The sequence below is a fragment of the Lycium barbarum genome, chromosome 2 (genome assembly GCF_019175385.1).
Source record: "Lycium barbarum isolate Lr01 chromosome 2, ASM1917538v2, whole genome shotgun sequence".
NCBI lineage: Eukaryota > Viridiplantae > Streptophyta > Magnoliopsida > Solanales > Solanaceae > Lycium > Lycium barbarum.
This window is the reverse complement of record NC_083338.1, coordinates 6,645,798-6,666,106: the sequence shown is the minus strand read 5'-3', so window position 1 is coordinate 6,666,106 and position 20,309 is coordinate 6,645,798. Positions and strand designations below refer to the sequence as shown.

Below are 20,309 nucleotides of genomic sequence, written 5' to 3'. Positions count from 1 at the left end.
TAATTTTTTTTATTATTATTGATTACGTGGCATATTTCTTTCGGATGAAATTAAAACCCAACATACCCAAATTTATCATAAAACATAACAATTATTATTTATATACAAGAAATAAGAGATACCCTCTCGTTTGGAATACATACTTTTCTTAAATACTCAAATCAACCAACTTTTTAACCACGATAAGCGTTTATATAAAAGTTCATTCTGCCAGTAAGTATATTTTACTTAAAACAGATCTTATTTTGAAGGAAAGCATGTCAATTGTTTCCTGCAAAGTCACATGCAATCCATAATCTTTCAATTGTATATGTATGTTGATCAGTTAATTTCTCAAACAATTTTTTTGCATAGTAATCGGACACTATATATTCGAGTGCTGATCTAAAAATAATTTCAAGAATTTGACAACAGTCCCCCCCCCCCGGTTTAATTACGGGAAAAGAACTTACACCGCAGCCATAACGGAGGAAGACGCCAACAAATAAAATAATTGTTATGTTTTATGATAAAGTTGGTAGGTTAGGCTTTAATTTCGTCCACTATGAATATGACAAATTTAGCCTCAATTGTCACTTTAAAAGGGAAAAAAAATGAGCCAAAAAGGTGAGCGGAAGGATATTTTTAGCAAAATAAGTGGATGAATGATATTTTTAGACCTTTTGAGATAGTTAATGACATTTCTGATCATATTCCGTATATTAAATTAAAATTTGAACTCAAATACATTGTTTGAGTCTAAACTAGTGGGGGCCGAACCTGTAACCACACCTCCGCCCTTGAATGAGACGAGTGAAAATTTTACTTTCTTCGTTTTAAATTTCGTGACGTAATTTAATTAAAGTGAAATTTTCCGACCCAAATTCGTGACCAAAGTAGATAGCGCATTATTGTTATTATTACTACTATACAGTTAGTGGTCGTTTGGTTTAAGGTATAACATGGATTATACCGGTACTAATTTTTATACCACGTTTGGTATAAGGTATAGATTTATCCCGGGATTATTTTATACCTTGTACCAAACGTGGTATAAAAATTAGTGCTGGAATAACTCAACTTATACCTTCTTAACCCACTTATACTGGTATTATTTTATACCATCTTTCAGATGGTATAAAATAATACCAACAGATGGTATAAATTAGTCCCGGGATTGTAATCCCGGGACTATTTTGACCTCAAACCAAACGACCACTTAGGGTTAAAAAGTACACTTATTTTTATTGGTCGTGTAACATATTTCAAAGAATTTTATAATGTCTTGAACCACTTTATCGATTGTGTTTGAGGTGTTGAATTGGGTGGACTTTTGAAACAATTTTCAGTATTAAAATATTATTGAATCACTCAACTATCACTTCAAAAGTTTGTTGATCACTCATTCTATCTGACTCTTAATGTATCATAAATGGCACAAGCGTATAACAATAACTTCAGCCAACCAAATCATGATAGCCTTTTATGTTTATCATCACTGTCTTGTTGTTATTGCGACCATTATAACTTTAAATGGGTGAAAATGACCTTATTTCCCATTAGAAAGTTGTCAGAAATTAATTTCTATAAGTAGTAAAAACTCATAAGGTTTATGAGATTTAGAAATTTTTGTTAACGATAAAAGATTTATGGAGAGTTAAATTTAAATACAAAGAAGACGCGTAGCTAACTTACATTTTCATGATCGCCCTGAAAATAACTATATTGAAGATGTGAGTATTTATTTTAAAAAAAGGGTAAAAGTGTAAATATACCTCTCAACTTTGCGATTTAGAGCAAATATACCCTCCGTTAAAAAAGTAGTGTATATATACCCTTACCGTTACAAAATGGTGCAAATATACCCCTTTCGCTATCGAGATTTTTTTTTTAAAATCATTTAGCTTATCTTTTAATAATATAAAATGTCATGTGGCTTTAAAAAAAAAGTCTACTCATTTTTTTGAGTAGACATATTTTTCTAACGCCACATGATAATTTTTTTTTCTGGTGAGTCGAGTCTGGTTCGTTTAAAAAAATATCACCGTGGTTTTTAAAAAAATAAGTCTACCCATTTTCTTTTAAACGAATCAGATCCGACCCACAAGGAAAAAAATTATCATGTTGCTTTAGAAAAATATGTCTACTAAAAAAAATGGGTAGACTTTGTTTAAAGCCACGTGGTATTTTTTTAATTAAAAAATAAATTAAATGATTTTTTTTTAAAATTCCATCAACAAAAAGAATATATTTGCATCATTTTGTAACGGCAGGGGTATGTTTACACTACTTTTTATAGCGGAGATATATCTGTTCTAAATTGCAAAGTTGAGGGGTATCTATGCACCCTTTTTCCTTTAAAAAAATGATCTTTCTTCTACTGAAGGTTCATATAATGTATGAGCTTTCAGTTTTAAGAAAGTTTTTAGCTGAATCAATCGGGAGACACCCGTGGTTGATAATATTTTTTCACTTAGATACTTTAACTAAATCTTGTATTAATTTGACATCTGAAATATAATTCGACTGTGCCATTAAGACACTTTTTGCTGACTTGAATTGGTGAGTTCAATACACTCACGTTCAGAGCGCGAAGGTTTTTAATTTAGCCAAAAAAATAATAATTAAATTAAATCTCCTCTTCTTCTTCTTTTTCATCTTTCTTTGCTATAATTTCCTCCACCATACACCCCTCTTCAGTAAGAAAAATACAAATTTATAACCATAAAATAACCAAATTTGAAAAGAACCAAAAAAAAAAAAAGAAAAAAAAAAGAGATGGAGATTGGTGGTGACTGGCTGGTGAATGTAAGATTCCATATTTAAAATTAAAAGAAACTAAGACTAGAACAAAATAAATAAATATCTAAATAAGAGCTAAATCTAATGAAAACCAAAGGAGAAAAATGAAGAAAGGTGGTTTCAGTGGGCCGGCACCGGAAGTAGTGCCGTAACGGGAGGTCCTGGGAAGAAAGGGGAAGGAAGGTGGGGCACATGGGGGTGGGATTTAGAAAATGGCAAAATAACACTGTATATTAATTATGGCAAAATATCTACCTGGTTTAGTTCATCCTTATTTTATTACACACTATAGCCATTTTTTCACTCTTCTATTTTTTTCCTTCCTCCGCCATCTCCGGCGAGCTCCATTGAGCCCGACCAGCTCCTCCATCACGAATCACCACTGTACAGCCTATAAACACCCCTTATACATTATGTATAAACCCCTCTCATACATAAACACCTCTTGTATAAGTTTGTATGATATTGTATACTAGTCTTATACATTATTATACACTTTTATAAAATGTTTATATATTGTCTACAGTAGGTGTATAAAGTTGTATATCAGTTAAAAAGTGGCTATGCGGGTGTAATTTAAAAATATAACTACACAAATATAATTTTGTATGCTGAATCGTACATTACTGAAATTCCCCCTTAGAAAATAGGTACTTTTACTTTTTTTCTCTTTTTTGCTGAAAAATAGTTTTTTCTTTTCTTTTTCCTTTTTATTTATTTTTAAATTATTATTTTGTACCTCAACGCCGCATGTTCTCTTTTAGTTAGTCATCAAGCCATGTCACCCGCGTGTGCATTACACACACTTTGTAATTTTGGCAGATTGTAAAAAAAGTGTCTAATGAAATAAATTTGATATAGTTTGAGTGCTCAATAGGGTACAAGGTTTAGTTGAGGCGTTCAAGTGAAAAATCTTGACGACTACGAGGAGACGTCGATGAGTTTGGCCAAAGTTTTTCTCTTAAATGAGTCATATGTAAGGAAGTCAATACGAAAAAGTTTCGGGAGTTATGAAAGAAATTTCTATTTATCAAATTAAACTATGCAAATACAATCTATTAAAAAGGCATAGTCGTTAATGAGTTTTCATATTTTGTTTTTCAACATTATGAAAATGCGGGATCAACTAAGCGTTTTCTTTGTATATAAATCTAGTGATCCATTAGTCCTTTTTTAACCAAAAAAAAAAAAAAAACTTTTAATCTCTGATCGTTAATACACCCTCTGGATAAAAAAAAGTGTCCACTTAGTCTCTTTTTTGGTAAAAAAAGTATTCACTTATTAAATCAAGAAACAATTAACCTTATCTTTCCAGATTTATCTTTATAAGTGTTATGTGATCAAACCTCAAAACCTATTTAATTAGCGATAGTTTAATCAATTTACATATTTTCTTCTGAGAGTGATCAATACTTTTTTAAGGGGTGTATAAATAACTAAGTGAACTTTTTTATTTTTTATCTGAAGGAGTAAAAAGGGTGAAACTCACAGACCTTACAAGATTTCTCCATTTATGAAATTTAATTTCTGACAAATCCATTTGTTGGAGCGAGGTTATGTTTCACTCCATTATTATTGGAATGGGGACGACATTATTTTTATTGCCTAACAGATTAGAAACTTTTCTTCTACAGCTGTCTTTTTCATCTTGAAATAGTATAATACTTAAAAGTAGAGAACATTGGAGCACGAAATGAGTACGATAATACTCTTTTATTAGTACAAAGATTTTGATAGATACATATCACAATAATTATTACTAAAACACAACATTACAAGTGTACCCCTAAAAATTTAAAAGTCTTACAACAAGGAAAAGTTAAAACATAAATAACTAGAGACTTCTCAACAGAAAGATAAATTAACAGTAAATGCAGCATTAAGCATTAAGCACCTCATTTTTACTCCTCATCCTTGGGTAGCTCAATCACCTGAAATTAATTAACACAATGCAGCATTAGGCATGTGTCCGTATATGAAAGAATTACTAGTATTATTAAATAAGTAGTAATTTTTTTTTAATCAAAATTTTAAACAACAAATAAAAATGGTAATTAACTTACTTGTACTCTCTTGCAAGGGCTATTGACATCACAATAAGCTTCTAGAGTGATTAAGACTTGATTATCTAAATTCTCAGCATACTTATAGCAAGGGCAACTAGTGCCGAGTATGCTCTGGAATGTCGGGCAACATTCATCAATTGAAGTTGTGTTGAACATGCAAGTTTTTATCCTTTCTTGGTTACTAGCCGAGCAGCTTGATTTTGGAGTCGGAGGCTGTATTCATAAATGAAAGAGCTACTTCACTAATTCGAAAAATAATTTTAACTAGATTTACAAGAAAAGAAATATACAAGATACTTTAACAAAAAGATTTTTCAAATTAGAATTTAAAACTTGGAATAAATAGAAAAATCGGGAATAATCATTCAATTGATACAAAGTTAATGATTAATACTAACACCTCTAATTTATATATTTATTTAATTCAACAAGAAAAGAAAAAGGACAATATCTTATCTTCAAAACGTGGCCCTAAGTAATCTAGTCTGATGAAGGACCCCAGCACATATTCTTCTAGTCATTTTTATTGCAGCTAAGCAAATCGTCTCAAAATATTTATCATTTTAAGAAATTAAAAAAATATTTAAAAAATTAATTCTTGACTTCCACCCTTACAATTTCAAGAAACTATATAATCATAGCCAAATAATACACCTTAAAAAAATGATTGTAGATAGTTAATTTTTTAATGAGTGTGTCAAAATCTTAAACGATACATAAAAATTGAACTTACTGACACGCCTGTACAAGGGCTATCGACATCACAATAAGCTTCAAGTGTGATCAAGACTTGATTGTCCAAATCCTCAGCATACTTATAGCAAGGGCAACTCGTGCCGAGTATGTTTTGGAATGTTGGACAACATTCATCAATTGAAGTTGTGTTGAACATGCACTTCTTCACCTTTTCCTTGTCACTAATTGAGCAGGTCGAAGCAGGTGTAGGAGGTGGTGGAGGTGGTGGCAAGCGTCGTGGTGAAGGTGGTGGTGGACATGGTGGTGGTGGTGGTGGTGGGCATGGTGGTGGAGGTGGTGGGGGGCATGGTCGTGGTCGTGGAGGAGGGCATGGATATGGTCGTGGAAACGGGAATGGCCACGGCAAATAACATGGGATATCCCATGGAAAGATTTGTAACGCGTTCTCGTTATCAGCCACGGCTACTTCTCTCGCCACGACCACTTGTTGGTGGCTGCAAAATAAAATTGCAGCCACTATTAACATCATGAGCATTTTCATGGTAGCCATTTTTGCAATGAAGAATGGTTTGTGTCCTCCAGTGAAGAGATATGACATCTATTTATAATAATTTTTTGGAGTTACTATGGTAGGTAGGTTGGCTTTAAAATAAAGGGGTAGTTCAGATTTTTAATATCACATGATACACATGCAGAGAAAAATTAAATTATTGATTAATTTCATAATGGTCCCAACGACCAGTATCCGTTTCTTTTTTGAGGTACCATTTAAATATTTGTGAACGATTTCACTCCCATTTATTGCAGATAAAAAGTATTATTAATTGGGGACAAAATATATATGGAGTACAATTTACTGTTACAGAATGATGCTTTGATTTGTATAATAGTAACATTTTGGTATCATGTAAATTTTGTTTACTCATCTGTTTCTTTCACATACACACACACACACAAAAAAAAAAAGAAAAAAGAAAAAAACCAGTAAGTTGACTGTAAAATGTAAATCATGTCAATAAACAAGATAAAGGCTTTCAGTCTACTTGTTTTTTTTTTTTACTCGTTTTTTAGTCCGATTAATTAGAATTTGAAAAGTTTTATTTTGAGCGGTAAAACGCTCCATATCAAAAGTGATTTTTATTCTCAGGTTTTGAACTCAAAAAATCTGATTTTGGAGGAGCATTGATTGCTCCCGTCCGCCCAGGGGCGGATGCAGTAAGAGGCCAAGGTGTTCACCCGAACACCTTGGACAAAAAATTACAGTGTATATTTAGGGTAAGTTTTTTGTGTTCATGTACATATATTAACTTTTGAACACCCTGAACATATATTACAGTGTATATTTAGGTCCAGTTATTTTTTCGAACACCCTGAGTGAAAATTTTGAATCCGCCACTGTGTCCGCCACAAATTTCACTCAACATTCGTACTAAAAGAAAATTTGGATGCATTAAAAAAAATCGTTGTCTTGTCAAACAAAAAAGTCATTGAGCCTGTTTGGATGGACTTATGCCTATAAGCTGCAAACAACTTATAAGCTAAAAAAAATAAGTTGGGGTAGTCTAACTTACTTTTTTTTGGCTTATAAGCTGTTTTCAGCTTATAAACTGCTTTAGATAAGCTAAGTCAAATGGGCCTAATTATTTTTTTGAGCTTATTTTAAGCACAAAATGACTTTAAGCTGGCTAGCCAAACACTCAAAAAAGCTGAAAGCAGCTTATAAGCAACTTATAAGCCAATCCAAACGGGCTCATTGTCTTCTTGTGCTTGTCAAGCAATATTTCCTCTAATAACAGAAACTATTTTTTCTTTCTTGTATGTATATGAACTACTCCCGATGTCTCAAAAAGATTATTCTCTTTTCTTTTTAATCTATCCCAAAAAGATTGTTCCCTTTTATATTTAGAAATAATTTAACTTTATGAGATGATTTACTGCCACACAAATATTTAAGGCTTGTTTTGGACCACAGATTTCAAAAGTCTTCATTTATTTCTTAAATTTTGTGTCAAGTCAAAAGAGGACAATCCTTTTGAGACGGAGGAAGTAACTTTTTATCTTAAAATAAGAAAAGGATAAATAACAATAAAAAGAAGGGAAAAGGACACAAATGGCCATCCGACCCAAACTATTGACAACCGGATGACTCAAGAAGCTTAACAGATATTTTTTAATCTTTTTAAAATGGTTCCAATTTAGCCTTTTTTCAACTAATTTAAGCGTATGTATAGAAATTGTATTATTGTTGTATAGAAAATCTATCATATGTATAGAAACTGTATCATTGTTGTATATAATATGTATCCCTACAATATGTTTTTAGAAAATGTATCATTGTTGTATAATTTCAGTTTAATAAATGTATAATCAACGTATACTTACTCATTATACACATATTATATTATACATGTTTTGGATATTTCTTGAAGGCTCAATCAACGTATACTTACTAATTATACACATATTATACATGCTTGGCGATATTTCTTGAAAGTCCAGTATGAATTTTTTTTGTCGACTTTCAATGGCGACATTTCGATCTTTAGTTGCCACAAAAAAGTTTGATCTTTTTGTAGCGAACCTTTAGTGGCGGATTTTTAATCTTAAAGTCGCCACAAAAAAGTTCGATCTTGTTGTAATGAACCTTTAGTGGCGAACCCCAAAAAAAGTTTGATTTTTTTTGTAGTGAATGGGCTGCTGGGCTAGCGCCTGAGAATAGTTTGGGCCGAAAGGCCAAATCGCTGTATTAAGCCCAAACATGAGCCTAATAAATCCCTAATGGCTAGGTAGTGTCCTTTTCCCTAATATATATATATATAAAAGCATCCGAAGATGTGGCCTAACAATAAAATGCGTGAATGTTATACTCCATCCCTTTTGATTTACGTAATTTGATCTGGCTAGAAATTTTAAAACGAAGGAAGATAAAGCATCTAAGATATCGCCTTACAAACGTATATATATATATATATATACTCCCTTCGCTTCAATTTAGGTGCATATAATTAGATTTGGCATGAGATTTAAGAACGGAAAGGCATTTTTTTCGAACTAATAGTTTTAAACATGTTAAAATATTTATAAGAATTTTGAATTTTGCTATTTTAAATATGTCATAACATTTGTGTGTCTATAAAAGCTGCTCATTAAGGGTAAATTAGGACGTTTAAAGTAAAATGTTTCCAGATATAAAAATATATATTCGTTTGAAATGGATTAACAAATAAATAATATCACATAATCAGGAACAAAATGTAAGGAGTAAGAGAGAAGAGTTCAAATTGCAATAGACTAAAACTATTAGATAATTCTTTTTTCTATTTATCTAATATTAGATGATTTTTCCGCATTTATTTGTACTTTCGCGAGATGACAAATATTTAAGAAAATGGTTAAACTATGTGTAAGCTGATCTAAACACATCATTATAATAATAATAATAATAATAATAATAATAATAATAATAATAATAATAAAAGAAAAATTGAGGGAATTAATGAGTAATATAATTTTCTTTCATTAACATTAAGACTTTGACATATATGTCAAATTTATTGACGTAACATGATATTTGGCACAAATATCATATTTTGTGTCATATTACATCCTAATCTTATGACTTTTATCGCTTAATTCATGTTGCAATCGTCGTATTTGAACTTATGTCGTTGTATTTCATGTGTATAGGTACAATGACGACAAACGATGGAAACTGTGCTTAAAATGATTGGGTTTCGTAGCATATGACGATTAGATGAGGTGACGAGTCGAAGACCATAAAGGATGAACTAAAAGGAGATTAATTCGACTGAAGAACCTCGCTTTTCTTCCGCATCGCGGGAAGCCTCAGAGCATCAGGTCTTCCAGTCGCATCGCGTGAAGAAAGCGGACCAACCAACTCAGTGATCACCATCTCACGATCCTTCCGCATCACGGAAGGAAAGCGAGAACCCTCAGTACATTGCGCGATCTTTCCGCGATGCGGAAGGAAAGCGGGGATCTGCGGAAGTTATCCCAATTCGACTAGGATTTGGATTCCTTATTTGTTATTTTTACCCTAGCCTATATATAGACGTTTTAATAGCTGAGAACGGTGTGCTGAGATTATTCAAGGATTTGTAAGCCACCGTTCTATTTTTTCTCTCTCTAGGTTATTTTAGTTTTCAACTTTTTCAACCCTAGTTTATTCATGGCTTCTTTTGTCTATGATCGAATCATGAGTGGCTAAACCTCTTAATTCTAGGGTTGTGGCGAAAGACTTGAAAGTTGATTTGATGACAATTTTTATCTATTGATTTTCCATATTTTGGGTTGCTTATTTATTCTTGATCTTAATTGTTTGATTATCAGGCCAATAGTTAGACACTATCTGTGGTGCGTGAATTGAACTTGAGAAAGGGAATTCACGTACGTAATAAGAATAAATAGAGTTTGTTCGATTTAATTGTTTCGCTAGTGAGGATAGAGATGTACCCTTTAGCCCTACTTAGTTGAATACGGAGAAATAAACGCGTTCTTGTTACCTCTGATGACCATAGAGATATAGGCGTTATAGTAACATCTACAGGCTTGTGAATAGTTCGAGAGAATATCATAAAGCATAATTAACCCGTTAACTAGTAACTCAGGAAATAAAATAGGTGAAATTGTCTGAAGATGAATTGGATTGTCGAAATCCATAACCCTAGATCTTTCTCTCATCTGATAATTCTTACAATCTTTGTCAACATAGTCCCAGTCACAAAAACACCCATCACAAATTGTTTACTTTTCAGTTTTAGTTTAGTACAACAAACATCTTGATTTTCACTTTCTTGAATAGTTTCATTCGAATTTGAATTAGCTTAACAGTAGAATCTAAGTCTCTGTGGGATCGATATCTGGACTTAACAGTCTATATTACTTGTACGACCACGTATACTTGCGTATGCGTTTGGGAGCAACAAGTTTTTGGCGCCGCTGCCGGGGACTTAGAAAAATTTACTGTTTTTCTAATTTTTTTTTTTGTATTCAAGTCTTTACGTTTTCATTGTTCTACTTGTGTCACTTAAGGCTTCTCTAGTTTATGCCAAGCACTAGAAGTTCAGGAAAACCATTAGCTGATCTTGATCACGAAATCGAAAGAACATTTCATCGACAGAGAAGAATGGCTAACGAAGAAACAAGACTTGCTCTTGAACAAACAGAAAGGGATAGAGCCAGAAACGGCGCTGAACAGGGTGAAAGAGCAGCTACAAGGGCACAAGAACAACAGATTCTTTTATCCAGTTATGCTAGGCCCAGTCTGGCAACTAATTGCTAAGGCTATTGTTAGGCCTGACATTACTGGAAATTTCGAGCTAAAAGAAAGAACAGTGCGGCTGGTGCAACATACGTGCCAGTATATGGGTAAGTCTAGTGAAGACCCGCATAAGCACTTGATGCAGTTCGTGGAGTTGAGCGAAAATTTCCAATATAGAGATGTTCCCGATGATTATGTGAAGCTGTCCTTATTTGCGTTCTCACTGATTGGCGAAGCAAGGGAATGGTTGACAAATCTACCTGCAGGTTCTATTACTTCTTGGGAGATATTATCAAATAAGTTTATCGACAGGTTCTTCTCACCCAAGAAAACAAAGGAGCTGCGAGGAAGAATTGCTAACTTCACTCAGAGAGATTCCGAATCTCTACCACACACTTGGGAAAGGTATAAGGGCTATCTGCGAGATTTCCCCCATCACATGCAGCCAAAGGAGATCATTGGAAACTATTTCGTAGAGGGTCTTAACCATGAATCGAGGGCCCTGTTGAATGCTTCAGCTCAAGGGCAGATCTTGAACAAAACATATGAAGAGATGGAAGATCTCTTTGAGATGATGTCTGAGGGTCATCATGAGTATCATGAGAATAGCCGGGGGTTACCACAAAAAGCTACTGGGGTTCTTAAAGTTGATGATGTTGCAGCTACTCGGGCTGATATTGGTACTCTCACTAACGTGATGTTGAGGGTGTTTCCTCAAGCTCAGCAGATTCAACCAGTTCAACATATTCAGCAGGCAGCATATGTAAGTTGCGGTGAACCTCATGATTATAACAATTGTCCATTGAATCCAGAGTCCGTCTATTTTGTGGGACAGCAAAATCGCGGTATTGGTAATCGGGGAAACTATTATGGAAATAATTACAACACTCCTTTTGGGAAGCAGGATTTCCACAAGCCGAACAATTATCAGCAACCTCAAGCTCAGCCAGCTAACAATTTATAGGAGATGATGAAGCAGCTCATAGCTCAAAATCAAGTGATATAGCAGCAAAATCAGAAAATTCAGAGTGAGATGCAGAAATCTATTCACGAGCTTGAGCGTCAGATGGGGCAGATGGCTCTTATGCAGAATGTCAGACCTCCGGGTGCTCTTCCGAGTGATACTGAAAAGAATCCAAAAGAATGCAAGGCAGTCACCTTGAGGAATGGTAGAGATCTAGAAGAAGTGCTGCCGAAAAATAAGAACATAGCAGAGGTAGAACTTATCCCTGCTAAGTGAGCTGAACCAAAGCAAACACTTGCAGAGCAACATGTAGAGGAAGTGGTGCGACCACCTCCTCCCTTTCCACAGCGACTTCAGAAACAGAAGGCAGATTTGGCTTGCAAGAAATTTCTTGAACTCTTAAAACAGGTACACATCAACATACCTTTGGTGGAGCTTCTGCAAAAAGTCCCAAAATATGCGAAATATATTAAAGATGTGGTCGCGAACAAACGGCGTTGGACAGAGTTTGAGACTGTTGCACTTACTGAGGTGTGCAGTTCTAGAGTGAGGAGTAAAATCCCTCCAAAGTTGAAAGATCCGGAAAACTTCACAATTTCAATTACGATCGGCAACATTGAAGTTAGGCTAGCATTGTGTGATTTGGGTGCTAGTATTAATTTGATGCCCACCTCTGTGTTCCGAACGTTGGGTTTGGGAGAGCCTAGGCCAAACACTATTACATTGCAGTTAGTTGATCGATCTCTTACTTATCCTGATGGTATTATTGAGGTCGTTCTTGTGAAGGTAGGCCTATTTATTCTGCCGGTTGATTTTGTGATACTTGATTATGAGGCAGATAAGAGTGTTCCTCTCATCATGTGGAGAGGATGCTTGGCTATTGTTGATGTTGTGATCCGAGTGAAAGATGGGAAGATGTCCATGACGGTTAATGGGCAAGAGGCGACTTTTGATGTGTTTAAAGCTACCAGACTTCCAGCCCATTATGAGGAGTTGAAGATGATTTCCGTGGTGTAACCCGAGCTCACAAATTCCGAGTTAGATCACTTTCTAGCCTCGCGAGATCCTTCGGAGACAGATTTGGTGTATGGGGAAGATTTGAAAATTGATGCAGAAGTGGAGGAGTGTCTTAGCATTCTTGACACTTCATGTGCTTATCTATGAGCAAGTACACCGTTTGAGGAGCTAGACAGACCAGAGTCATGGAAGAAGCCGAACCATCTATTGAAGAGGCTCCCGTTCTTAAGTTGAAACCATTGCCTCCTCACCTTCGCTATGCTTTCTTGAGTAGTGGAGACACATTGCCCGTAATCCTCTCTGCTTATTTGACTGATGTGCAGGTTACACGTTTGTTAGGAGTGCTAAGAGATCGAATCCGAGCCCTCGGGTGGTTGATAGCTGATATTCGAGGTATTAGTAGCTCGTTTTGCATGCACAAAATATTATTGGAGGAAGACAGCAAACCCAGTATTGAGCGCCAGAGGCGACTGAACCCGATCATGAAGAAGAGAGAACATTTTTGTAGGAACCCTAGCCTCCAACTTGTGGGAGCTGCCAAAGATAATGTGATATTTTGCCCTAGTTTTCTATTTATATGAACTGGGATGGAAGGCATCGTCAAAATCCGAGTTCTGGTTGAAAATTGCCGAAAATCCTTCATCGCGATCGCGCCATGTGTATGCGCGATCGCGTGGATGACGTCAGCTTCCCCTGCTCCCTTAATCGCGATCGCGTGTAGATCCTGCGCGACCGCGTGGAATTAACAACGCGCGTAGGCGCGATCGCGTTACATTCCAGCGCGATCGCGTGGAGTACAATTCCCGCGTGGGCGCGATCGCGTGGGTACTCTGCGCGATCGCGTAGAGTATTTTTCCACGGCTCTTTTCCAGAACTTCCAGTCGATTCCAGTTTTGCAACTTTTTTGCTTGTTTTCCACACTTAGGCTCTAGGGACCTCGTATTACCTGAAACATGACAAAAACTACGTAAAATGACATAGACTTGCTTAAAAACAAGTAAAACTTATAGTTAAAAAGCATCGATTGTGGTGTAAAATCACGCCACATCAGTTGACAAGGCGAAGATTGAAGCAATTGAAAGATTACCACCACCTGTTTTAGTTCGGGGAGTGCGCAGTTTTCTTGGGCATGCAGGATTCTATCGACGGTTCATAAAAGACTTCTCTAAAGTTGCTAATCCAATGTGCAAGCTTTTAGAGAAAGATGTGAAGTTTGTGTTTAATGAAGCCTGTCTGACGGCTTTTGATGAGCTGCAATGAAGGTTGGTGTCGGCCCCTATTATCATCGCACCCGATTGGTCTCTGCCGTTCATTTTGATCATTGTTTTAAAAGGCAGTGTCAGGACTCGCCGCGGGGCAGGGCAGTGGCAAAACGCCCTGGGGCTAACGTGCGGGGCTTAGTTCCTATGAGGCTTACGCCCTAAGCGCCCAATCGTACGCCTTAAACACGCCTAACGCCCAACGCCCAGGGCTCGCCTAACTTCCTACACAAATTATATTTTAAATTCCTTAATTAAAATCATTCACCCTCATAATTGTTTAACAAAATAATGATACTTAATAGTTTTTCATCTATAGAAATAGAAGATTGAGTGTAACTCATATAACAAGTCGTAGTATTGGATATTTACTATTTGATAACGTCGTGAGGGTGAATATCACTTTTTTTTTTAAAAAAAAAAACACATAGCAGAATTGTACATTTTCACTTGTCATTGGTCATAAGTCCTATGTATCAGAATTATCATATAATTTTATTTTTTGTTGATGAAGAAGTTATGTTTTAATTGTAATATTGATAAATTTTATTGATTATTTTCTTATAGGGAGATAAAATGAATAGTATGATAGTAATAGTGTTTTAAGAAACTGTGTTTTTTCCCGTATTTGAAAGTTAAAATGTTAGAATTGTTTTGCATTTCATAATAGCTTTTATTTCATTGTATTGTTTATACTTGTAAAATTATGTTATATATAATTATAAGTTATAAGCGGTGTATAATGGGCTTTGATCATTTTTTTTGTGAGAATCAAGCGCGCGCGCGCTCTCTCTCTCTCTCTCTCTCTCTCACACACACACACACACACACACACATATATATATATATATATATATATATATATATATATATATATATATATATATATATATATATTTCATTTATTTACAGTTTTCTTTTATTTTTTTATGTAATTTTACCTATTTAAAATATTTATTGTAATTATATTATTTTAAGAAATAGTAAAAATTAAATACCCATGGGACTTACGCCCCGTGCCTCGAGGCTTACGCCTCGTCGAGGCGTATGTAAAACGCCCTGTCTTACGCCCCCGCCTTTTAAAACACTGATTTTGATGTGTGATGCAAGTGATTTTGCTGTGGGTGCTGTCCTTGGTCAGAAAAGGGACAAGTTCTTTCATCCTATTTATTATGCCAGCAAGAAACTTGATGCAGCCCAGATGAACTATACTGTCACAGAGAAGGAGTTATTGGCGGTTGTCTACGCCTTTGACAATTTCCGATCATATCTGGTGGGCACAAAGGCGATTGTCTATACTGATCACACTGCAGTTCGTTATTTGTTTGCAAAGAAGGATGCAAAGCCGAGGCTTATTCGTTGGGTGTTGCTGCTGCAAGAGTTTGACATCGAGATTCTTGATCGAAAGGGCATAGAAAATCAGGTAGCAGATCACTTATCGAGATTAGAAGATCGGGGGCATGTGGATGAAGCAGTGGCGATTAAGGAGACTTTTCCTGATGAACAACTCTTTGCTCTTCAATCAACTGAGGTGCCTTGGTATGCAAACATGGTGAACTTTATAGTAAGTGAGATTTACCCCCCGGGTGCTAATCACGAGAAGAAGAAGCGGATTTTGCATGACAGTCGTTTCTATGTGTGGGATGAGCCCTATCTCTATCGGGTTGGCACAGATCAGCTAATCAGAAGGTGTGTTCCAGAGGAAGAGGTCTCAGCGATTCTTGAGAAGTGTCACACATCACCCTATGGAGGACATCATGCTGGTGACAGAACAGCTACAAAGGTACTTCAGTCCGGGTTCTACTGGCCAACTTTGTTCAAAGATGCTCATGAATTTGTGTGAGCATGTGATAGCTGCCAGAGAACCGGAAATATCTCCAAGCGTCATGAAATGCCTTTGAAGGGCATCTTAGAAATCGAGCTGTTTGATGTGTGGGGTACTGACTTCATGGGTCCCTTCATACCATCCAAGGGGAATAAATACATATTGGTTGCTGTAGACTATGTCTCGAAATGGGTGGAAGCCATTGCACTTCCCACCAGTGATGCTAGTGTGGTGGCGCAATTTCTGAAAAAGAACATTTTTACAAGCTTTGGGACCCCTCGGGCCATCATCAGTGATCAAGGTACGCACTTTTGCAATCGGCTCTTTGATAAATTGCTGCTCAAGTATGGGGTGAAATACAAGATAGCGACTGCTTACCACCCTCAGATGAGCGGTCAAGTGGAGGTATCGAACAGAGAAATCAAGGGGATTTTGGAGAAGACTGTGAGCATAAGTAGGAAAGATTGGTCATTGAAGCTTGACGATGCTCCGTGGGCATACAGAACAGCTTACAAAACTCCAATTGGCACATCTCCCTATAAGCTCATCTTTGGTAAGGCATGTCATCTACCAGTTGAGCTTGAGCATAGAGCATATTGGGCGATCAAGAAGCTGAATCTAGACATGGTTCAAGCTGGGGAAAAGAGACTGTTGCAGCTGCACGAGTTGGAGGAATTTCGCTATCATGCTTATGAAAACGCAAAAATGTACAAGGAGCGAACTAAGAGAATTCATGACAGGCGCATCCAATCTCGTGACTTTGAGCCTAGGCAGTTAGTCTTGCTGTATAACTCTAGGCTGAAGATCTTCGGTGGAAAGTTGAAGAGTAAGTGGTCTGGACCATTCGAGGTGGTTCGTGTGACTGCACATGGAGCAGTTGAGCTAAAGAGACCCAACTCGGATGAGACCTTCTTGGTGAACGGACAAAGAGTGAAGCATTACTACAGGGAGGTCACTGACCGCGCAAGAACCACCATTGATCTAGAAGAGGCTTGAGGAAATCCTACGTCGTGCCGCGACGTTAAATCAGGCGCTTCTCGGGAGGCAACCCGTGTAAAAAAATAAATAAATAAAGACAAAAAAGGTGTCGTGCCACGACCTTAACTAAGGCGCTTGTTGGGAGGCAACCTAAATTTTTTTTTGTATGATATAGGTCACGTTTGTTCATGTTGCAGGAATTGGGCGGAAAGAAGAAAAAATACAAAATGCCCAGTGATTTGCGCATCGGTCCCGCGATGCGGACAAATCGCGCATAAAAATCAGAAACCTTCAGTGATTTGCGTGATCCATCCGCGATGCGGACCAATCGCACAGGGTTCTGCAGCCTCGCGCTTTCCTTCCGCGATGCGGACGGATCGCGCGGGTCGACCCGCTTTGTATTTCTTTTTCTCTTATTTGAGTTATAACTGTCCCCCTCTCCTTATTCTCATCAGAAAACATTCCCCCAACTCACCCCATTCCCTCTCATATGAAAAATACCCATCCCCATTCCCTCTTTCAAAAAAATAACTTCAAGTTGCTTTAATCCATCCCCCATTAACATCACAAGGTAAGTGTTCATCTTCCATTTTTTTTCTTGTTATTGATGTTTGTAGTTGTAAAGTAGGGATATGGGTATGGGAAAATTTTGGGCGGGGATTGGTATTGCTTGTGTGATATGTGTGATTGTGGGTAGAATGTGACTCCCATTGCACAAGGGAGGGTTCTTCAACCCACCATTGTTATCAAAAGTTAAGGAACGATTTTACGCCCACAAGGTGTTCGACAAAAGTCCTAAACAAAGTTTTTGTGAAATTGTGAAGTCTTGAGTAGCAATGGAACATTAACCGAGCATAGGAACCCTTGTGCATCTCCTCTCACCATAAAATTCGAATTGTGAGGGAGGATTGGAGAATTGTGATTTTTCCATCCCAAGCCCTACAACATGAAAATAGCTTATGTTGTTTTTGTTTGTTTTGGCATGTAGGAGTGGTTAACTTCTTTTGATTTTTATTTTCGTAATGTAGTTTGAAATAAGTGTGGGGTTGTGCCACGACCCCTTAGTTACTGACCTATACCTCTCGTTTGGTAATGCGTTGTTTTGCAGGCAAAATGGTTCACGCCAAGTCCAAGGGCAAAGTTGTTGCCTCCTCCTCCCAAGGCACAAAAAGAGGAAGAGCACAAAACCCGTCCAAAGCGACGAAAGGGCAAACATCCGGAAAGGGAAAGCATCCCGCGGTTGTCATTCTGCCGGCATCTAAAAAGACAACCCACCCCCGTCTCTCGGGGGAAGGAGCAGAGTGGTATGCGGGGTTTGACACCTCGAAGGGATACAATCATGAGCGAGCAATCAGTCGAGTCCCTTTGAAGAAGAATTTTCGGGATATCTACAACCGTATAGTTTCCATGGGATGGACGTCTGTGTTCGAACAACCGAGGCCTGTGAACATTGATTTGGTCATGGAACTTTATGCTAGCATGCCAATCCGTAGGACTCCAGATTCTGTGTTCATTCGGAAAAATTGGGTGACATTGAAGGCATCAACCTTGTGCGAGGCAATTGGAGTTCCGGATGTGCCTGTTGAGCCATTACTAGAATTCATCAAAAGGCTACATTACAATCAACCAAAAAGAAAACACAACGTTACAAATGTACCCCTAGAAAGCGTAATTAACAGCAAATTATGTAACACAAGATCTGGAATTAAGCAATTAAACGCTTCATTTTTACTCCTTCTTGGATAGCTTAATCACCTGAAATTATTAATTAACATAAAAAGCATCACAACTACTTCACTAATTAGAAAAAAAAATTAATTAGAATTTCAAAAGGAGAAATATATAAGATATTTTTAAGAAAAGATTTTCCAAACATATACATGTGCAATTTAAAACTTGCAATAAATATAAATAAAAAAACAAACATTCGATTGATACATAGTTAATGGTTAATGTTGACACGTCTAGATTTGTCTATTTCTATTAATTCAAAAAGAAAGGAACATGGACAAGATCTGGTCTTCAAAGTGGCCCTAAGTAGTTTATGATGAAGGACCGATATTTTTATTGCTATCCATCTGGTCGTTTTTATTCTGTCACTCTAGCTAAAAAAAAAAAAAAGTTCCAAAATATTTCATTTTAGAAATTAAGATTTTTTTTTCAAATTTCACAATCACTACTCCACGAAAACAAATAATCTTTAAAAAATAAGGATGATTTATACTCAAATAATACACCTTATGAAAATGATTATAGACAATATATTTTTAAACGAGTCTGTCGAAATTTTAAACGACAGATAAAAATGATAACTTACCTACACGTCCTTACAAGGGCTATCAAATTCACATGACGATTCAATAACCTTCACCCATTAATCGTTCAAATCCCAGCCATACTTATAGCAAGGGCAACTACTGCCGATTATGCTCTTGAATGTTGGACAACATTCTTCAATCGGTTCTTCGCTGAACATGCACTCCTTCACCTCTTTTTTGTCACTAGCCGAGCAGCTCGTGGACGGAGGTGGGCTCGGTGGTGGACGCGGTGGTGAGTGCGGTGGTGGAGGCGATGGCGAGCACGGTGGTCGTGGTGGTGGTGCACATGGTCGCGGTCGTGGTTGCGGTCGTGGCCTCGGAGGAGAGCATGGTCTTGGCCACGGATACAGATACGGCCAATATTGACATAGAGCATCAACTAGGGAGTTTTTTAACTCGTTTCCGTCATCGACCACGACCACGTCGACTTCTCTCGCTACCACCGCTTGTTGGTGGTTGCAAAATAAAATTGCAGCCACCATTAACATCATGAGAATTAAAAAAAAGTGCTCACCATAGAGTGCTCACCTGAAGGGCAGAGGCTATGGCAGAGGTTGTAGCGGCTGCGGGTTATCCTAGGGTTCCAAAAAAAAAATTGAGAATCTTCATGGTTGTCCTTCGGGATGGCTCAGTTGGTTTGGAGGGTGGTTATCCACATGGATGACCCTGGATCGATCCCCCCTCAATGCCTTCTGAGTCGAGCCTGTCGCATAGGGCTTGCCTAGTGCGGTTTACATTTCCTGTGTGGTTTGCAGGCTATTACACAGTGGGGGGGTTTACCCAGTGCGCACAAAGTGCTCACCCGAAGGGCAGAGGCTGTGGCAGAGATTGTAGTGGTTGCGGGTTATCCTGGGGTTTCAAAAAAAAAAAAAAAAAAAACAACGTGAGAGTCTTCATGGTTGCCAAATTTTTCAGTGATAATTGGTTTGTGTTCTACATTCAAGAGATATAACCCATTTATACATACAAATTCAATTTTTGGTGTTATTATTGTATGCATGGTTTCGATAATTATCACATGATAAACACTGCAGAAAATTTAAAATATTATCCAACATTCCTTTCAATATGGCCAAGTGGCCAATGTGAATTGTTTGACATTCACGTTGATTTTATTATATATA

At 36.9% G+C, this 20,309-nt stretch overlaps 1 protein-coding gene and 1 pseudogene across 1 annotated transcript; both read right to left on the bottom strand.

Moving 5' to 3' along the window:
• Positions 1–4,462: 4,462 nt before the first annotated feature.
• Positions 4,463–6,130, bottom strand: LOC132626005 (pollen-specific leucine-rich repeat extensin-like protein 2). The gene is made up of 3 exons (XM_060340702.1): positions 5,581–6,130; positions 4,845–5,060; positions 4,463–4,712 (listed from the first exon to the last, which is right to left on the bottom strand). Exons 1-3 carry the CDS (start codon positions 6,091–6,093, stop codon positions 4,683–4,685), a joined length of 759 nt encoding a protein of 252 aa, XP_060196685.1. The 5' UTR covers positions 6,094–6,130; the 3' UTR covers positions 4,463–4,682.
• Positions 6,131–19,184: 13,054 nt separating this feature from the next.
• On the bottom strand, positions 19,185–19,676 carry LOC132628296 (probable pectinesterase/pectinesterase inhibitor 47; annotated as a pseudogene).
• Positions 19,677–20,309: the final 633 nt, after the last annotated feature.